The sequence below is a fragment of the Sylvia atricapilla genome, chromosome 11 (assembly GCF_009819655.1).
Source record: "Sylvia atricapilla isolate bSylAtr1 chromosome 11, bSylAtr1.pri, whole genome shotgun sequence".
In the NCBI taxonomy this organism is placed as follows: domain Eukaryota; kingdom Metazoa; phylum Chordata; class Aves; order Passeriformes; family Sylviidae; genus Sylvia; species Sylvia atricapilla.
The window spans coordinates 14,184,364-14,202,968 of record NC_089150.1 but is presented as its reverse complement, the minus strand read 5'-3'; the positions used below and the strand labels follow the sequence as shown (position 1 = coordinate 14,202,968).

The following is an 18,605-nucleotide window of genomic DNA, read 5'->3' as shown; positions in this document are numbered from 1 at the left end:
AACCTTGTAACTATAAAAATGCAATTTCAGTTCTTGGAGAGCTAATAGTAACTGTTTTTCCATTTATTCTCTCAGACACTCCAGGTAAACTAATACTTGCATATCACTCTGCTAAACAGTATACTAAGAAAAGCAGAAACATGCAGCATCACTCTGCTGTCCAGTTTGTCAGGGAAGTTATGATGCTTGCTGTGTCACTGTAGCAGAGGTGGTCCAGCATTAATTAATCAAACACGCTGCACATTCAGTATTGCAGCACCTGACTTACAAAGACGTGAATGGAAAAGAGTATGAACAACAACAGAAAAAGGATTTGTCAGCCTTCTCTCCTCTCTGGAAGGGAAAATTATCCTCAGCTACACATGAGTTCCTGACACTGAAATCTGACAGCACATACACAACCTTTATTTTTATTTTTGGCTGTGTATACCTTTTGTATTGAGAACTTTTTTTTTAATTAGCAACTTCCTATAATCAGGGTGGGCATGTTACTTCAGCAGCAGCTTTTATTAAGTTTTTCTGAACTGGATAAGATTTCACAGTGTCTGATAGTCATGATCATATCATTGCAAACAGCCCCGGCTTTCTGAGCTGGTGGAGATGAGAGCAGCAGAAGCTGGCCTACATCTGGCTGTGATTTTTTTAACTCTGTCATTCAGAACCTCTCTATACTAGGAATTGCTTGCTTAGAGCTTTAAATAAGATGAGGATGTAGTTTTACCAGGCTAATAAGAAAAGGCTTTCCAGCCATCTGATTCTTCTCTTTGTACAGAACAAGAGCAACTGTATTTCCATATTCTAGTTCACATCTCTCCCCATTTCAGACCAGTTGTAATGCTACAAAATCCTTAAGCAAACCAGCAAATAAAAGCAATGTCACCTGTTCCAATTTGTGTCAAAAGCCATATGAGCCATAAATGCTCTTGTACTTTTGCTGATATCTGTGGCTTTCTCTTGGGGTGAATGAACTAGTTAATTAGTGAAGAAGACGTTTCCTAAGGATCTAATAAACCCTGCAGTTCCTTCATTATCTAGCCTGGTTTTCCTTATCTCTTATCTCGTGCAAGAGAGGAAGGAAACAACCTGCTATCAAGATTTACAGTCCCTTCCTAACCTTTGAGTGAAGCAAGAGGTGAGTTACAGTTTTATAATCCTGCTGATTCTTACAGTTGGCCATGTCACACTTTCTGCCTTCAGAGAGTAAGCAGCCCCTGTGAGACAGAAAGCTCCTTGTGGCAGAATCCATTGTGTTTTAATTCAAAGGATGATTGTTGGGCAAAAAATTAATGGATGTTGCCATTTTCCCTGTTTTATGAGACTGAAACAGCCTTTTCATAAACATAGATAATTTCTTTTGCCCTCTTTTATTCCTCATGCTCAGGAGGCTGGGTTCTTTACTCTAATTTCATTCAGTACTTTTGAAGATACTGAAGGGAAACTGTGTAACTGTCAAATGGCCTAAGGCCCTGTTTTCGCAAGGGAATAACACTTTTTTAAAACTAGTCCTTGGATGTTAAATTGGATGCCTTGCTTTTAGCTAAAACTTTTTAAAACATGTACTTCTTACGCTGCTCTCTCTGATGAGATGACTTAACACAGGCAGAAAAGTGATGCCAAATAATCTAAGAATTTTACATCCAAGATAAAAGATGTTTCTAGAACAAAATCTCCACAATATTACAACTGGAGTTCAAGGTCATAAAAAGTAATGTTTTCAGCAAGAAAAGCACTTCCATAAAAAGTGTGGTGTGAAAGACAGTGAGTTATCCACACTGTCTTTAGTTAGCTGAAGAGAGTTGCATAACAGGCTAAAATTCTGTGAGATAAGAAAAATCCAGTGAGGCTTTCTGGTGGCCTACAGTAGTTGTTTTAATAAGTTCTGTTTCACCAGGTGTGGGAATAAATGATCCCTTGGAAGCCACATTACTCAGCTAGAGATCCAGTCTGTGGATTCAGGAAGGTAGACTGACAAAGGAGCATGTGTAAAAATACTGTTCATAGAAGATGTTATCTTCAGAGAGACACACACAGCATTTAATTTCAGGATGAACACTAGAATATACAGAATAGGGGTTTCTTGTAATTAAGACTTAGGCGTTTTAACACATGAAACTGAAACTTGCATCCTTTGCCTGACTTTTGTTTGGTTATGTGAACACAAAACTTTTTAACTGTGTCACAAGAATGTCCCTGGCAGCTCCCTCATGTTTAGGGGCCAGAACCTCCACCCAATTCCAATAAATGAAACAGCTTCTTCTGACACTGGATTTGAGATGTGTTTGGTGCAGGAGAAGAAACAATGGAAGTTTGGGTTGAGTTAGAAAATTAGAGCAGAGCTCCCTGCAAAACTACATTTGCTTTGTGTATGCCAGAGCATGCAGTGGGCAGGAATTCCTTTTCTTACTCCACTGTAACTTCATTCAGGGTGATTTTTATTCTGTAGAGCTCAGGTTTTCCTCAAGGGTGTTGTATTTGGTGTTAGCCTAACCCAGGCCTGCTGTTTGGGTAATGTCAGAGAGGAGGCAGCAGCTATAAAGTGAAGAGGGAGCAATTATCTGCTCGTGCTGTTAAGGAACTCTGCCATGAAGTTTCAGATTCCTCCTCATCTAGAAAAGACCACTTCAAATGATAACCAACTGCAGTTTGTTTAAATCTGTATATTGTCACCTAAACCATCTAGAGCTGCAAATAACAACATCCCTTGGAACCCCACAGTTTGCCTTTTGCAGACCCAGGGGAATTCACACCCAAAAGAGGGCAAGAGAACAAGAGGCTCTGAAATTATAGGTGACCAGTTTGAGTCAGCTGTTTATACCATTTTTGTGGTGTTACACCTGCTCTGAGGTCACCAACAAAAAGGTGCCTTCCTTGTGCTATTGGCTGGTACTTATGCAGTGACACCAAATATATTTTCTGGGTCATAAAGGGATGTCTTTGTGCAATGATGGAAACTTGTATTGAGCCAAACATTGGTCACATTGTTAGTAAAATAGATGTTAAGTGAAGCATGAACAATTTTAATTACTTTCATCTAGCACAGAGAGGGAACGAACTAATTCTACACTGTTTTTCCTATGGAAAACACTTACTGTAAACTATGTAACACATTTGTGTTTCATATTTATTTATGTGTATAAATAATATACACAAATAAAAGTTAAAAGATATTTTCTTTCACATCCCAGGTACATAAAAGCACTGATTTATTGACCCGAGCCTGATTTTGGAAACACGTTTCAGATTAAACTAATTATGCTTTTTTCTCCCTGCAAATGTTACAACTATTATTAACCCTGCAGTAAATAGTAATAGAAAAAAGAAGAAAACAAAACCCTCTGGTAGGCATCAGCTGAGGGGTTAATCTGTTGCTCAGGTCCCATTTAATTGTGCTGGCATGTTCCTGTGGTGTTCACAGAAGGGCTCAGAGCTTTGGTGTAGCTGCAGCACGCTCAGCGCTGGAAGCCGCTCTGCCAGGATGGAGAACTCTGGGCAGTCAAGGCTTGACTACTATGTCTCTTATGTCCACTGCTATAGTGTAGGTTGTTCAGCTGTTTTTCTGCATGCTTATTTCCTTTTTAAAGTAGTTCTGTCGTTGTATTCTGTTCATACTAACCTCAGTTTATTTTTATGTTGAAGTGTCTGTGTAGCTCTGAGGTGTTTTACTCTTTGTAGTTTTGTTTGCTCTAAAATAAGCAGATAGTAAAAACATGTTCTTTACCTATAAATCTAATGGTTTACAGGAACATTTTTAGCGTCATAGGCTTCCAGGATTATGAAGCTCTGAAAGCCTAAGCATTTAGAATTAATGTTTGTGCTTTATTACAGTTCAAGTGAGTTTATATAGAAATATACATAAATATATATCATCATACTAAAGTCTGTGAAGCAAAGCTTGATAGTGTCTTCCAGTTCCTGGTATCCCTCTGAGATGCCTTAAAAGAGGGACTACTGGGTATTTTACTGACTGGAAATAGTGTAGGTGACAATATTTAAATAAGGGTAGTGTGCTTGCACTTGTTAAACTAAGCTTAAACTGCATCTACTGTTGATTGTAAGGTTGTCTATTGAAAGGTTGGACCGTACCTTAAAATGGTTGTGGACTGAGTTTAGGTACAGGGAAAATGATCTTTTTGTAGTTTCAGTATTTATAAGCATTTGAGTTTTTTATTCAAAGTCATGAGTGGAGTCTTGCATTATACACAGATTTCTTAATATAAGACATATGTTTAAAATGGTGTTACTCTTTTATTCATACTCTAGGAAGTTGATTTAAAATCTGTTTGGCATTTGTTAAAAGTGGTCTTTTCAAAGTGTTTGCATGTTTAACTTCAAAATGTTTTGATGTTTTGGTGTGAGGTGCCTTTCAAGGCTCTTAAGGCATATCTCTAAATAACCTGTCTAGGGGCACAGTTATTGGTCATATGATACCTTTTCTTACTGAGGATGAAGGACTCCTACATTTCTGTTATTTTTTGAAAACACATCTGTATCCTCTCAATGGTGTGTCAGAGACAGGGGCATCAGTCATTGTCTCTTGAGATGCTATCTAGGACCCAGCACTAGTTTTTCAGTGCCTTGTGCCATCCAGAAAACATTGCAGGTGCTGTTGTGCCTCCAGAGCACAGCTGCACAGAATTACCATGTTCATCTGAAGTCATTCTGGGCATTTACAGGAAAGCCTAATTAAAGATATGCTTGGGTTTCTCATATAATTATGTTGTTCAGCACTGTGTGTCACTGCTTTGCTAAGTAACCTTTGGACTGATATTTCCTATCCTTCTCTCATCTACAAGGAAAAAAGATGAAGCAATGAAGGAATCAAAAATTAAATTTTGGATAAACAATGTGTCTGAACAAGAAATAACTTCTTTTGCAAACTTTGAGGGAAATCTGTAGAACAGAGTTAGAGCTATGCTTGAGGACTGTGAGGAAGCAATTCCTCTCTAACACTCAAATTCGACTTTTAAAAAAAGTGGTTATAACATAATGCTTAAGGAATGTGGCACATCTTGAATCTCTGTATGTAATGAAAGTCTTATGAAGTTCTACTTAGGGTAATAACCACCTCCTAAGAACTTTAGCAGTCTTAATGAAAAAGAAACAAGGACACCCGTGGCAAGGCTAGACAATTCACTAACCAGGCTCTTGTTTTGGAAAAGCACCATCTGGTCAGTTTTTGGTTTTATCTCTGATTTAAATGTAGCAGGTTTTAGAATCTCACAAAGGGAGGATATGGAGTGCTCCCATTGCTCTGTTGTGTGTTACATTGTCACTCAGGGTTCTTGCTGGGTAGACTAAAATGTGCAATATGATGTCGGGAATGTGCATCTGAAGGACCCTTCTTCTCTGTAAACTAAAGAAGAAGTGTGGGGAAGGTTGGTTTGATATTTGTTTGTGCTCTTTTGTTTAAGAGATCTTTGGTTTTGAAGCACTTGAAGGTAAAGCCAAATGTTTGATGCTGCCTCTTCAGTCTTTGCAGAAGGCATTGAGTGTGGTTCAAAGAAGGGATTTTCCTACTGACATAAAAGTACCAATTCTTGTGTTTTTATGTCAGTCCCACTTTAGTGGTAGCTGACTGATCTAATTAAGAATTATCTATCATTAAGAGCTCAGCATGAGCATTAGTATCATTATGTGGTGCTCCTCGTCATAAAAAGTTTCTTTGAATGCTGTTGGATTGCACAAGGTAAAATGAGACAGTAAGTGGGAGTAATTGTTTTAAGGAGACAGTTCACAAAATTATTTAAGGTCATTCATTAGAGCAAATTGAGGAATATTTAAATTCTGTAGACTGGTGTTGCTCAAGAGATTCAGTGCTGGCTGTGAGTGAATAGATCTGCTGAGTTTAGTGTAATGAACATATACCTGGTGATCCAGGTTTCTTTTTCCACTGCTGACTGGGTAAGTGCAAGAGGTCTGTTCCTTGGAAATAAGTATTACTGGAGAGAGATGAGATGATAAAAGCTGCCTGCTTTCTCTTGAGTAAAGGAGGGGTAATTCACCAAGAAGTAAGCCAGAAGGCAGTTGGAAATGTAATCAAAATTAAATTACTATTCAGTGTGTTGCCGTCAAACATGTGGCTTTTCTCAGCTTCCAGGCATATGTTTGTGTGGCTTTGTCTCAATTTGGCAGACAGGAGTATGAGCTAGTAGATTTTGTCAGAGTTAAATTTTGTCTTTTGCTGCTCTCTGACAGTGCTGTGTTCAGAGAAGGCTCAGCTCAAAGGCTCAGCCATCCTGGGCTGGCTGAAAACTCAGAGCTTTTGTGCAGTTGTAGAGCAGCACACTCAGCCAGAGTTGAGAGATGGGCTCCTCGAGCATGAATAACTCTGAACAGTCAAGACTTTGCTGTGTCTCTTATGTTCAGTTCTGTAGTGTAGGTCTATTCAGGTATTTTTCTGGATGCTAATTTCCTTATTTAAACAGTTTTCAAATTGTATTCTGCTCATACTAAGCTCAGTTAACTTTTATGTTAAAGTGCCTGTTGAAGTTTTTTGTTCTTTTTAGTTCTCTTTGCTCTAGAGTCAGCGGGTAATGAGTGTGAAATGCAAGTGGCTCTTCTAGCTAATGGTCAAATAAGCAAAATATAATAGCAGTCCTATAGTAAATAAATACTGCATTTGTCTCTGTTAAATAAATAGAAGCCTCTGGTCTTCCACTTGAATAACTGTACCTTAAAGAGTTAATTTTGCTTCCCTTTAGTACCTTGCAAAATGATGACATTAGCAACCTTGCTGAGGTTTTGACTATGCAATTAGCATAAGTGGGAGAAAGCACAATGTATTCATGAAATGAGTATTGTATATTAACTCACTAGTAAATGATTTTTAGAGCCTTGTTCAATTATAGCATAACTCTCAAAGTTCATCCCTGAGGAAGAAAATTGAATTGCCAAATAGAAGTAGATAATATGATTAGTCAGGCACCTTTGTCAAGAAGGGAAATACTGCAGTGAGTGAAACCTGAAGTGGAGCCTGTAGTAAATCGGGACCATTAAGGTTCTAAGCTTTTTGGTTCATCCCTTTCCAGGTTCTGATTGCCCACACTGCATAAATGACATTTTTTCTCTGCCAAGCAGCTGTTTCTGTTTTGAGCAGAAGTTTTGAGTGTGCTCCTGGGAATGTGTGAGGAAACAGCATGGATGAGACCAAGCCATGTTTGGGGTCCTCGAGGGTCTCTCAGCTCCTTCTGCAGCTCTGAAACACATAAAATTCTCTATGCATCCTAGTGCTACCCCAGGGCAAGTAATATGCAACATCCGTGTTGTGCTGGGACAGCACTCACAATTCCTTCAAAAATGCTAAAAAAGTATAAATCAGGTTTGTAGATCATAACTAAAAATTGAGCCAAGTGCTGTGCAGGATTTTTAGTAGTGTAAGTGTAGTGTTAGTAAAGGGTTAAACACACACATCTTGGATTTCTTCTGAGGAGATAAAAGAAGTTGCTGGGAAGAATAAGACTGTGTTTCTTGCTTTGGACCATAACAGCCAGAGTTAAATCAGGAAAAATGTCTCCTGTTTGGAGTAAGGCCTGTACAAAGCACTGAGTTCTTGGCATGGGTTATGACATCTCTTTCCTCCCCGATGTACAGGTCTGTCCTGGACAGTTTCAGCATTGTCCCTTTTCTTAAATGTTGCTTGTGGTAGCAAACTTAAGAGGGATATGAACCGATGTACACTGAGCCTCTGCTGCTGTAACTCAATGGTTTTCTGTCCTAAACTAAAGCTTTCAACCAAATACCTGCAAATCACAGTGCAGTGCAGATGAACTGGAATTATTTCACTGCTTTCTTTTCCATCTGAGCTCTGCTAAAATTGCTGCTGCTATAGCAAAGATCTCCTTGTGTTTCCTTTGTTGACACAGGCTGCAAACGTGTTTTGAACATTAAATATACATCTCATTGAAATGCATTTTATTATAGTCCTTGCTGATTACTTATACCTTTTAATAAGATTTTTTTTCTATAGGGGTCCATAAACATCAGTGGTGGTTTAGTCAGTATCTACACTGTGATAATAAAGACATGATCACCTCAACAGGGTGGTACTGGAATATATAAACCTTTTATTAATAACAGCAAAGGAACTTACACCAGGATGCATCCTCTGTGGATGTCAGGATACAAAAACTGTTAATTGTCCTTTAAAATAAATTTAACACCTGTAATTAAAGAGCAAAAAAGAGTTTGTATTCCTAATGTATTATGGTATTGTCATTGATTTAGGCAGGACTAAGGACACTTCATGATATTGGCCCAGAAATACGCCGAGCTATATCCTGTGACTTGCAAGATGATGAACCAGAGGAAAACAATCCAGAGGAGGAGGAAGATGTTTATAAAGTAATGTCAGAACCCAACCATGTGAATTGTTTTTTGTATAATATGAGAGTAAAGAATGACCTTATCCTTGAATATGAAATAATATAATAGTAGCAATACTTTTAAACCCCTCAAATTAGAAAATATAACTATTTAATAAATATTTTATGTATAAACCTATAAAAATGGGGGTTTTGTATAATATGAGAGTAAAGAATGACCATATCCTTGAATATGAAATAATATAATAGTAGCAATTCTTTTAAACCCCTCAAATTGGAAAATATAACTATATAATAAATAAATATTTTATGTATAAATCTATAAAAATGGTAATATCAGGACTCTTGCATTTCTTTATAAATTTAGGAAGCAGTTCCTGCAGGTTCTCCTGCCCCTAATTCTTTCTCATAATTCTTATTTTTTCTTAAGCAAATTCTATCAAAAGGTATGAACCTTGCCATCTCAAATTTTGATAGGGGCAAGGTTGAAACTGGTTTTAACCTCTGCAGTGGTAGATAGGAAGAAGAGAATGAAAGTCTGTGCAAGCAAACCACAGCAGACATGGAACTGTGTATTTTAAAATGAATGTATGGGGTTACGTTTAGGTCAACTAAATATAAATGCAATTTCCAATTCCATCAGGGATATCAATAAGAATCAATCAGAAAAAAGATTAGGGTTCATCTTTATGCTGTTTACTCCTAAATGGTGAACATGTAAATTTGGTGTCACAATCAGAGGCAGTCTGCAAACCGTTTGTCAGCCAGCAAGAAAACTTTTTTTCCACAAGCATTTCAGAAGAAGCAGATGTAAAATCATGCTTCTGCAGGAATTACAGCAGAAGCCCCATAGCTTGCTACTGTCCTTTGCAAAAAGGAGGATGTGGCACTGGAGACAGTGCCTCAGCTGCCATCAGTAGATGCATTTCTCTGCCAACCATCATTACCTCCTGTCTTCTCTAGATTGAGCTGCAACTCAGACTGCTGTCATCCAGGACCCACACCTGGCTAGACAGGGAGGCTCCCTAACCTGGGTCAGGTGTCCAAGAGAGCTGCATGTCACAGTCATAACTTAGCACCTCATCCTCTCTTTCACCATCCATTACACTCCCAGGGCTGAAAAAACAGAAACTACTCTTTCTTGTACCTCTGTGAGAAGAAAGAATGGAAGCACTGAAGCTGAATGTTCCCTACCTGGGATTTGCTTGCAGGCTGTTGCATGGCACTCCATCCTGTCTGAGCGACGCCTGCTGTGAGCAGGTGCTCCGGGAGAGCAGGAGAGAACTCCACCAAAGCCTTCCCAAAAATTAAGCAAACATGTCTCTTTCTGAGGAAGCTGCTGCATGTTCATGTGTGGGAATCTAGGTTTCTCCTGTGTAATGAAATATGGAGAAAGCTGGCTATGTCACTTTTAGTTGTGTGGAAAAGAATAATGATCACAGCATACTGTTGATTTGACTCTGAAATACGATATTGTCATCACCACAATCACCTCTCTGTCACTTCAGGAGATCCCATCTGAAGCATCATAAAATTAGAAAGAAAAATCACAGGTTACTTGAATTGCTACTTTTCTATGCATGTAGGAGAGAAAAGTAAGTTGTCACTGTTGAGGGTATGTTCTGTTAAGGTATCTGATATAATTTTTTCTTTCTCTTCCCCTAAAACAGAGGAATGGTGCCCTCTTTGGCAACCACATAAACCACATTAGCAGTGACAGACGAGATTCATTTCAGCAAATCAACACCACACACCGTCCCTTACACGTCCAGCGGCCTTCGATTCCCTCTGCAAGTGATACTGAGAAACACATGTATCATCAGGCAGGAAACTCTGTGTACCACAATCATCATCATCACAACTCGGTAGGAAAGCACGTCCCAAACTCAACAAATGCCAATCTCAATAATGCCAACGTGTCCAAAGTCCATGGAAAACACACAAGTTATGGAAATCGTGAGCACAGATCTGAAAACAGTTACCGTTCACACTCCAGGACTGACCATGAGAAGCGCAGAAGGCCAAGCAGTAGGAGGTAAACCTAAATATGTCTTTGTTTTTAAATAAATGCAGAAATACACTATAGGAAACTTAAGCTAAGTGAAATTTATTTGAATCTTCATTTCTGTTGCCTACCAATGTATGAGCTGTATTTAAAATCTAGCTCTGATAAATGGGAAATGCATGAAGCTTCACTGGGTTTGAAAGTTTGAAGGTTTTCTTTAAAGTGAAATCATTAGTTACAGCGTAGACATTGTAATCACCAAAGAATTTCTCAAAATGACTTGTTCTTAAAATATTTTTCTCATTTTCATGGCCTACCTGGATAGAACACGCTACTATGAAACATATATTAGGTGAGTTGATATTGTTCTGATATAATTGAAGATGACAGGGAGTTTTTCCCCTTTTTTTTTTTCTTTCCTGTTTTCTTTTCTAAATTAACTGTATAACAATGCATATGCTCAGCAACTCAAGTGACAATTTTTAAGTCCATTTTTATACTGCCTGTTCTAAAAGGACAAACTTCTGGTAAAGTTCAAAATTATTCAAGCCCTTTTGAAAGTCCTGGCAGGTTTCTACAGTTTTCAACAGGCTAAAAATCACACCTGATTGTAGCCCTTGTTAAAAATTGCCTTCCCAAGACTGGAAAAAACACTGGTGTTAGTTTTGATAAGTGTTAATGTGTACAGTTCCTTTTATAGGGGATGCCAAATCTTGCCTGGTCTTTTGTGTTAATATTTTCTAAGACACTTCTTAAAATATAGGATCTATTGTTTTAATCGAGGTACATTGGTAAATGGATGTGTAGTGATGGTTTTAATGTCTAGATTTACATATCCATTTCAAATTTCTTTTTGACTACCTCAGTGAGAACTTCTTAATATTTGAGCCATTTGACAAATTTCAGGCTTAGAAGAGGCTGTGTTTTTCCAAATGACAATGTATATCATAGAAAAATGTCTTGAATGTATTTGATTTCACTAAGCTTCCTTTTATTGTTTTTCTATTGTACCACAAGGAAATAAAGGAAGGCCATCTTTAACAAACAGATACATCATTCGTGTCCTGAACTGCACTGCTCTGCACTGTTATAACACCACATTCTGAACTAGAGTTGTTAATGCTTGTCTTTTTCTTTTCCTCTTTGAAGCACATTAAAAGAACTGTGTATACAATAAACAATAGATAATTGATATAAATAGAGAAAAAAGTCACTATTTGGTTGCTGCTCACAGATCTGACAGTGGTGATGGGCGCCGACCGACCATTCGCCGGGAAGAACATGAAGTCCAAGACTATTGCAATGATGATCATTATTTGGCAGAGCAGGAGTATTACAGTGGAGAAGAATATTATGAAGATGACAGTATGTTGTCAGGAAACAGGTGAGGACTTTTGTTAAATAAAATGTTGTTAAATAAAAATGTTTGTTAAATAAATTAGCATGCAAAAATATTTCAGTATTATAGATACACAGATGCAATGGCTTCGCTAAGCACACTCACACTGCAAATTCTCTACTGAAATTAGTACTCCACAACTGCTGAAATGGGAAATGATGAGTAGGAAAGGGGAGTATTCCAAAGATGGAATATTTTCCTTCTACTGAATACATTCAGTAGCATCTCAAAAATAATCTCCACTTCTGTCTATTTTTAAAAAATTTTCAAGTCCAGCCCAGAAGTAGAGGAATTTATTGCCATTTTATCTTAGATTCCTTATATCTTAGAAGTGCATATGCTCAAGTGCCAGACATGCTTAACTCTCCTTTTCTTCTCCTGCTACATGGACTACATTTACCAGCTGAATTCTGGCAAGAATTCAGCATGTTGGTTTGCATAAAGGCTGAGATTTGCCTGAAAGCTAAATTTTAGAGAATTCTCAGGTCACTAATTTTTTTTGTCTGGTAGACAGCATCAAGTAACACCCTTCCAAGATCTGATTTTAAACATGAGAATATCCAGAATATAAGAGGCTTAAATCCATTCTGAGCTGCTGTGCTCCGGCACCTTACCCAGGGTTCTCAAGAGAGCATGGCAGGGGTAGAAGAGAGTATTTATTTTATTTTTTTAAGCACTATGTGACTGAGATCTTATATTTTTGGCTGCACTGGTAAGAATAAACTCAGTGAAAAAACAATATGACTAAAAATTTCACTTGAGAATTGACCATTACTGTAACTGTATTAGTACAAAAGTAACTGTATTAGTACAAAAGTATATGCTCTCTCTCCAAATCCTACAGAAACTGGATTTTAAATCTGAGTTGTGCAATTATAGAATGCAGTGTTTAATTATCTTGCTGGAGAATGAGTAGACTTGAAAATCTTTTAGAAGGAAACTAATTTTGTAACGGTTTACAAAAACTCACTGAAAGAATATTTTATTGTTTTTTAATGCAGGCATAGATACGATTACCACTGTAGATATCACTGCCATGACTCAGATTTTGAGAGACCAAAAGGTTACCATCACCCACATGGTTTTTTTGAGGAAGATGATTCACAGATCTGTTATGACACAAAAAGATCTCCTAGGAGACGGCTGCTACCTCCAACACCACCACGTAAGTACATTAAGGACAATTTGTTTACAAATCTGAAATAATTCAGATGCATTCAGACAGATTCCAGTTTAAAAAGGCTTTTTTTAAAAAGTGTAGATTTAAAGCATCTTATTTCAGATTGATATTGGTACTTTATTCTGCTATTTCAGGAACAATGCTTAAAATTCTGTGTTTCTTCTGAATGTTTCAATTATAGATAGAGTTAGCATTGTCAACAGATTTTTTTCCTGTTTCTTTAATTTTTATTTCTTCTCTTCCTTATATCTCTATGCCTTGGTTTTTCCTCATCTCAAGGACAATATTGCTTTATCTTCATTTCTACAAGATGTCATACTTCTTGTCTTGCAATTCTGTCTTTGTGTGTTCCAGGCCATACTGCAGAGAACAGCAGTGCTCTGGCGAAACTAGGCACAGACTCAAAATTCTTGAGTTTGGTCTTTGACCTCTGACACTTCACAGAGAGGAAGTACTTGGGGTAGCACTAGAAGATCAAAAGCAACCTCTTTTTAAGGTTTTTTCCTGTCTCAGAGATTCTCAGGTGTATTGAGATAATTTTATATCTGAGGGACAGTTTCAGACTGTTTAAAGCTACAGAAAGCTGTGGTCAAACACAACAGCAAAATATATTTTTATGTAATAAAGGGTAGCCTTCTCCAGCGATACTGCCAGTATTGGATCTACACTCAATTCCTCATGACAAGACATGCTCTCTGCTATTTGGCCTTCTGCCCCTAAGGGACACAGGCACAGTATGAGTCTTGCACCACAGAAAGTAAATAACTCAGCTGAACAATAGTGAAGGGTACAGGAAGCTGCTGTCTTTCAATAGCAGATGGGAAATACATCAGATGAAGGAGAGACTGAAAGGACACCCCTGTACATTTTTCTACAAAGAAAGATAGATAGCAGAGGAATTTTAAGCCAAAGAAACAGATAGATGCTTTGCATATCCATTCCACAGATTGCAGAAGAAAAATTTTCATATAAAAATTATCCTGGGTCTGCCCATGAAAGTGTTTTGAGTGGAGAGTTGAAGGTTTCCTCTAACTGCATGATTGGAGATAAAGTTTTAATGACAGTGTTTGGCAGTCAATTATTTAGAGGAAGTTATGCTTTTTATCTCATCTACAGGGGACTAGGTTAAGGTACTAGATAAGAGTATTTGATATATTTGATAAGAGGACCTAGTTCTGATCAAAGTTGCATAAAGGGTAATTGAGGAAGTCCTTGACTTTAACAAATGTAATGTCATAAGAGCAATCAATGTCAGACCTCCTGTCATAACCATTTATTTAATATTCCAGAAAAGAGTTGAGAGATTTTAGCAGCTCAGTATCTGAGCAGATTTTAAAAGAATCTCAGATCTATTATTTGTTAGTAGTATATGGCCTGAGGAAGCCTTGATCATCTCACATAAATAAGGAAGAAAGAAAAAAGAGAAAAAAAAGGACACTCGCACTAAACAGTTCCTTCTAGCATCTGATCCACTCCAAGTAAACATAATATCCAGTGCCTTGGCTGAGGACTGCAGTCAGTAAACTGAGCTCTATGTCAAGCTTTTTGGATGTTTCTGTACCAAACTCATCACCACAGTATTTGAGCATCTTCCAGAAGTGTACTGAGGAATGACTGAGATTTTCTTTCAGCCTCTTCTCTGCAGAGAAGCATGTGCAAAGAAACGTGGCTTGTTTTGGATGACAGGACTTTTTTTGCTTGCTATTTTACATTTTGGTACTGGGACATTTAGCATATTAGGATCAAGAGCTAAGGCTTGTATTCCTGTGTTTGGATTTGCCATAGAGACAAAGGAGAGAGACAAAGTTTGCTTTAGCTGGACAGAATCACCTCATGGAGGTACCTATTTTAGTTCAGTGGCTCTTTGATTGTTAGTATCCAGCATGAAGTGTCTGATGATCACTGTGGGGTGCCATAACTCTGTGGCACTTAACCTGGTATAGCCAGGTTCTCTCCAGTGTCCCACTCCAGTGGCTGCAGCTTTGAGGGTGGATCTGGATTCCAGCCACAGTTCAGCATCCAGGCTTTCTGTGCACTGAACCTGGCACAGGGAGTGATACCCACGTGCTTCCCATCATTCTGCAGGCTTTCAACAAGGTCAGCTGAAACATCAGCCAAACATCTTAATTCAGTTCAGATTTCTACTTTTTCTTTTCTGTCATGAAAATGCAAATAACAGCAGATGGATGATCTCTGTCCTAAGCAACAGAATAAACATCAGGAATTGACAACCTGAGTTGACTTGGATATGGTTTTGCATATTGCATTTTGCTTCCAAGGAACTGGAAATATCATATTTTCTTTGAGAAATCTGTTTCATTTAAATCAAGAGCTTGAAGCTGTGGGGAGGAAAGAAGAAAGTCACAGCAGTTTATAGCAAAACTCTGCATCTGAGTGTCTGAGCCAGTCAGCTGCATCAGACAACCTTGTTTTCTGAAACAGCTGCTTCCAATTTTGTCATGTTAGGTTGCTTCTGTGGTTTCTACCTGGGACTGCTTTTGCTTGTGATTAATATGTCCTTTTTCTTATAACCAGCCACTTCCTTCTATTAGCACAACTTGTTTCTTACTGGAGGATCTGTTTTTATTTGTAGCATAGTTCAGTCACCCTGGAATTCTGGAAATAATAGACTTTGAGGAAAAATACTTTGTTTTTCTAATGAATTATGGTTTCCCTGTAGCACACAGACGATCTTCCTTTAATTTCGAATGCCTCCGCCGACAAAGTAGCCAAGACGAGATCCCACTCTCTCCTAATTTTCACCATCGCACGGCTTTGCCACTTCACTTAATGCAACAGCAGGTAAACTCAAACTCTTCCTGAACTAACAGGGAATTACATCTTCCCATCCTCTCCATTGCACTCCTGATTTTCACTGCTGTTTGAAGCAGTACTGGTGTGTTGCTAGACACAAGGCTTCTCAAACATCGACCTTGTACAAAACACAGAATAAGTAGCCTCCTCCTTTGAACTCTGAGTGTTCACAAAGAGCCACCATGCCCTAAATTTTGACCAGGAATGCATAATACAGCAGCTGTCTATTAATCTTTGCCTATCCCAAATCCATTTGTGACAATTTGCAAGTACAAGATAGACACCTTCTGAGGCTCAGTGCCCAGCTTGGAAAATCCTGACAGCTTCCTATCCTGTCCTGGACAGAAGGAATGTTTCTATACTTTGTTTTCTTTAATATATTCTTTAAGCAAAAAGATTTTGTGATATGAGTAAAATGGAAAAATACCATTTTCTTGTGTTGGTTTATCAATTTCAGTCCTGTTCCTCTCTTACATGGCTACTACATGTCAGAAGATATTAACTTTGTGTAGCTGCTGCCTGAAAAATTGGTTTGAGCTAACTGCTGAAGTGAGAAATGAGTATGACTGAGTATTTGAATCACTGATTTCTAAAATTCTTCCCTTTCCCAGGTGATGGCTGTGGCAGGTCTGGATTCCAGCAAAGCCCATAAACATTCACCGAGTCGTTCAACGCGTTCCTGGGCCACCCCACCTGCCACCCCTCCCAACAGGGACCGTTCCCCCTATTACACCCCTCTGATCCAGGTGGACAGGGCTGACTCCACAGAGCACATGAATGGCAGCCTGCCTTCCTTGCACAGGAGCTCCTGGTACACGGATGACCCCGACATTTCCTACAGGACATTCACACCAGCCAGCCTGACCGTCCCCAACGACTTCAGGCACAAACACAGCGACAAGCAGAGGAGTGCAGACAGCCTGGTGGAAGCGGTGAGTGCTGCAGGGGCCTCTGGAGGAGCCCAGACTGTCTATCTGTGCAGTTTTGGGGTTAGCTTTCAAAAGCACATAATTAAATTCACATCAGCTCTCTAAAAATGTAGTTTTAGTTTTATAGCCGCAAACTGGTTTTAGGTAAAGAGGGGAATTTATTCATTACTGTCATGTAGGGAAGGATTTCTACTGAATCCAGATGTTTACATTAGGGAGAGATTAATCAGATAACTAAAGATACTTCAAAATTTTGAAATTGAAGTTTTCTAGATGAGCATCAGTTCTGAAGTATCTTTCCACAATGACAATAGGGAAGAGATGATTTATATGCCTGTTCTGTTCTTTCTATAGAAATAAATCCCTATTTTTACAGTAATCTGAATAAAAGATCAAAAACTCCATGAATCTGTACTAAATACAGAGCAGAATAACAACTGCAAGGATTGATTGATTTGTAGGTGTGCTATAGAATGCTAAGAATTTCCTTTTATACTAAAAATGATTTGAAGGTAATGTGTGTGCAGCATTTCTGAATCATAGTTAATGTTGTAGCTTCCATCCATCACTTCCTTTCCATTGCTATGAGCTAAACAACACATTTTGGTATGTTTTAGCAAATGGGAATTCAACATCTTTTTTTCTATGGACTTTAAAGTACTGAGAACATCTAAAATTCTCTATTTCAGACAACTGTTCTAACTGCACCATCTGAGAGGTATTAACTGTTGTCTTTAGTATATCAGCCTGATGATTGATGTTTAGCAAAGAATATGACCAAATCTCTAAGGAGAAGTGTCAGATGTACTGCAGCACCACTTACATTATCACACATCACAGTGTGCTTCGGAGACTTTTCATTGTTGATCTAATTGTTACTTACCTGGACAGTTTGGCTGTGGGTTGCTCCAGTGCATGGGGTTTCTAGTGCTTTCCATCAATGAGCAATGTAATGACTGTCTGTTGTTCTGTAATTCCACTGAAATTCTCACTCTCTCACCTACCTCTGCCAGGTACTTATATCTGAAGGCCTAGGAAGGTATGCAAAGGACCCTAAATTTGTTTCGGCTACAAAACACGAGATTGCTGATGCATGTGACATGACTATTGATGAGATGGAGAGTGCAGCAAGTAATCTTCTCAATGGAAATATCAGCAATGGGGCCAATGGGGATATGTTTCCAATTTTAAGCAGACAAGATTACGAACTTCAAGATTTTGGTCCTGGCTACAGCGATGAAGAGCCGGAAACAGGACGATATGAAGAAGACTTAGCTGATGAAATGATATGCATTACGAGCTTATAGTATTTAGCAAGGAAAATGTTCTAATAACAGAAAAAGTGCCTCATAGTTTCAAGATGCTAGGCACTAGCTGAAATGAATAACTAATCCAAGTTTTGTATGAGTGATGTCACACCTCAAGGAAGCCATAATTAATAAATTTATTATCTCCAGGTTGCCGAAACGTGAACAGAGCTGCAGTAGGTCAAGTCTCCTCCCGCAGAATCTTCAGTTCCTCTGTAGGAATAAGGTTCTTTTGAAACCAAGCAGATTGTGACAATCAGTTTTTTGAGGGCTAGAGCAGGATTCTGAGGTGTAATATCTTGCCTGTCTTGTGCTGCTGTCCTTCCTAGTAGAGCAGGATTTTGTCAGTGACAATGTCTGTAAGAGGTCCGGCACAAGACTGTGCAGGAAACAGCAGCATGAGATGAGTGATGACAACCAATAATGTCATTACCTCAGTGCTCAAAGCATATCAGATACCCCTTGCATATCCATTGTAACATTGTTTTCAAACTTGCCTCCTGATTTCTTAATACTCTTCTAAAATACAATTTGTCATGCTCTACCTGTTAGAGATGGTTGGAAAAAGAAGTTATATAAAGAATAATCTGTCATATGTAACATCAGTTTACATAGGAAAATATCATTCAGATGGTCTGTTTTATGACTAT

The 18,605-nt window shown here is 38.3% G+C and overlaps 1 protein-coding gene across 3 annotated transcripts in view; it reads left to right on the top strand.

Annotated features, from left to right (window-relative positions):
- Positions 1-18,313, top strand: part of CACNA1D (calcium voltage-gated channel subunit alpha1 D) — a 168,299-nt gene extending 149,986 nt beyond the window's left edge. For all 3 annotated transcript variants that reach the window (XM_066326749.1, XM_066326748.1, XM_066326750.1), the window contains 8 exons: positions 8,224-8,340; positions 9,992-10,356; positions 10,652-10,678; positions 11,561-11,710; positions 12,727-12,890; positions 15,586-15,707; positions 16,331-16,651; positions 17,662-18,313. In XM_066326749.1, coding sequence (XP_066182846.1) covers positions 8,224-8,340; positions 9,992-10,356; positions 10,652-10,678; positions 11,561-11,710; positions 12,727-12,890; positions 15,586-15,707; positions 16,331-16,651; positions 17,662-17,955 — 1,560 coding nt within the window. In that variant the 3' untranslated portion in view covers positions 17,956-18,313. The remainder of the gene's footprint in view (positions 1-8,223; positions 8,341-9,991; positions 10,357-10,651; positions 10,679-11,560; positions 11,711-12,726; positions 12,891-15,585; positions 15,708-16,330; positions 16,652-17,661) is intronic.
- Positions 18,314-18,605: the final 292 nt, after the last annotated feature.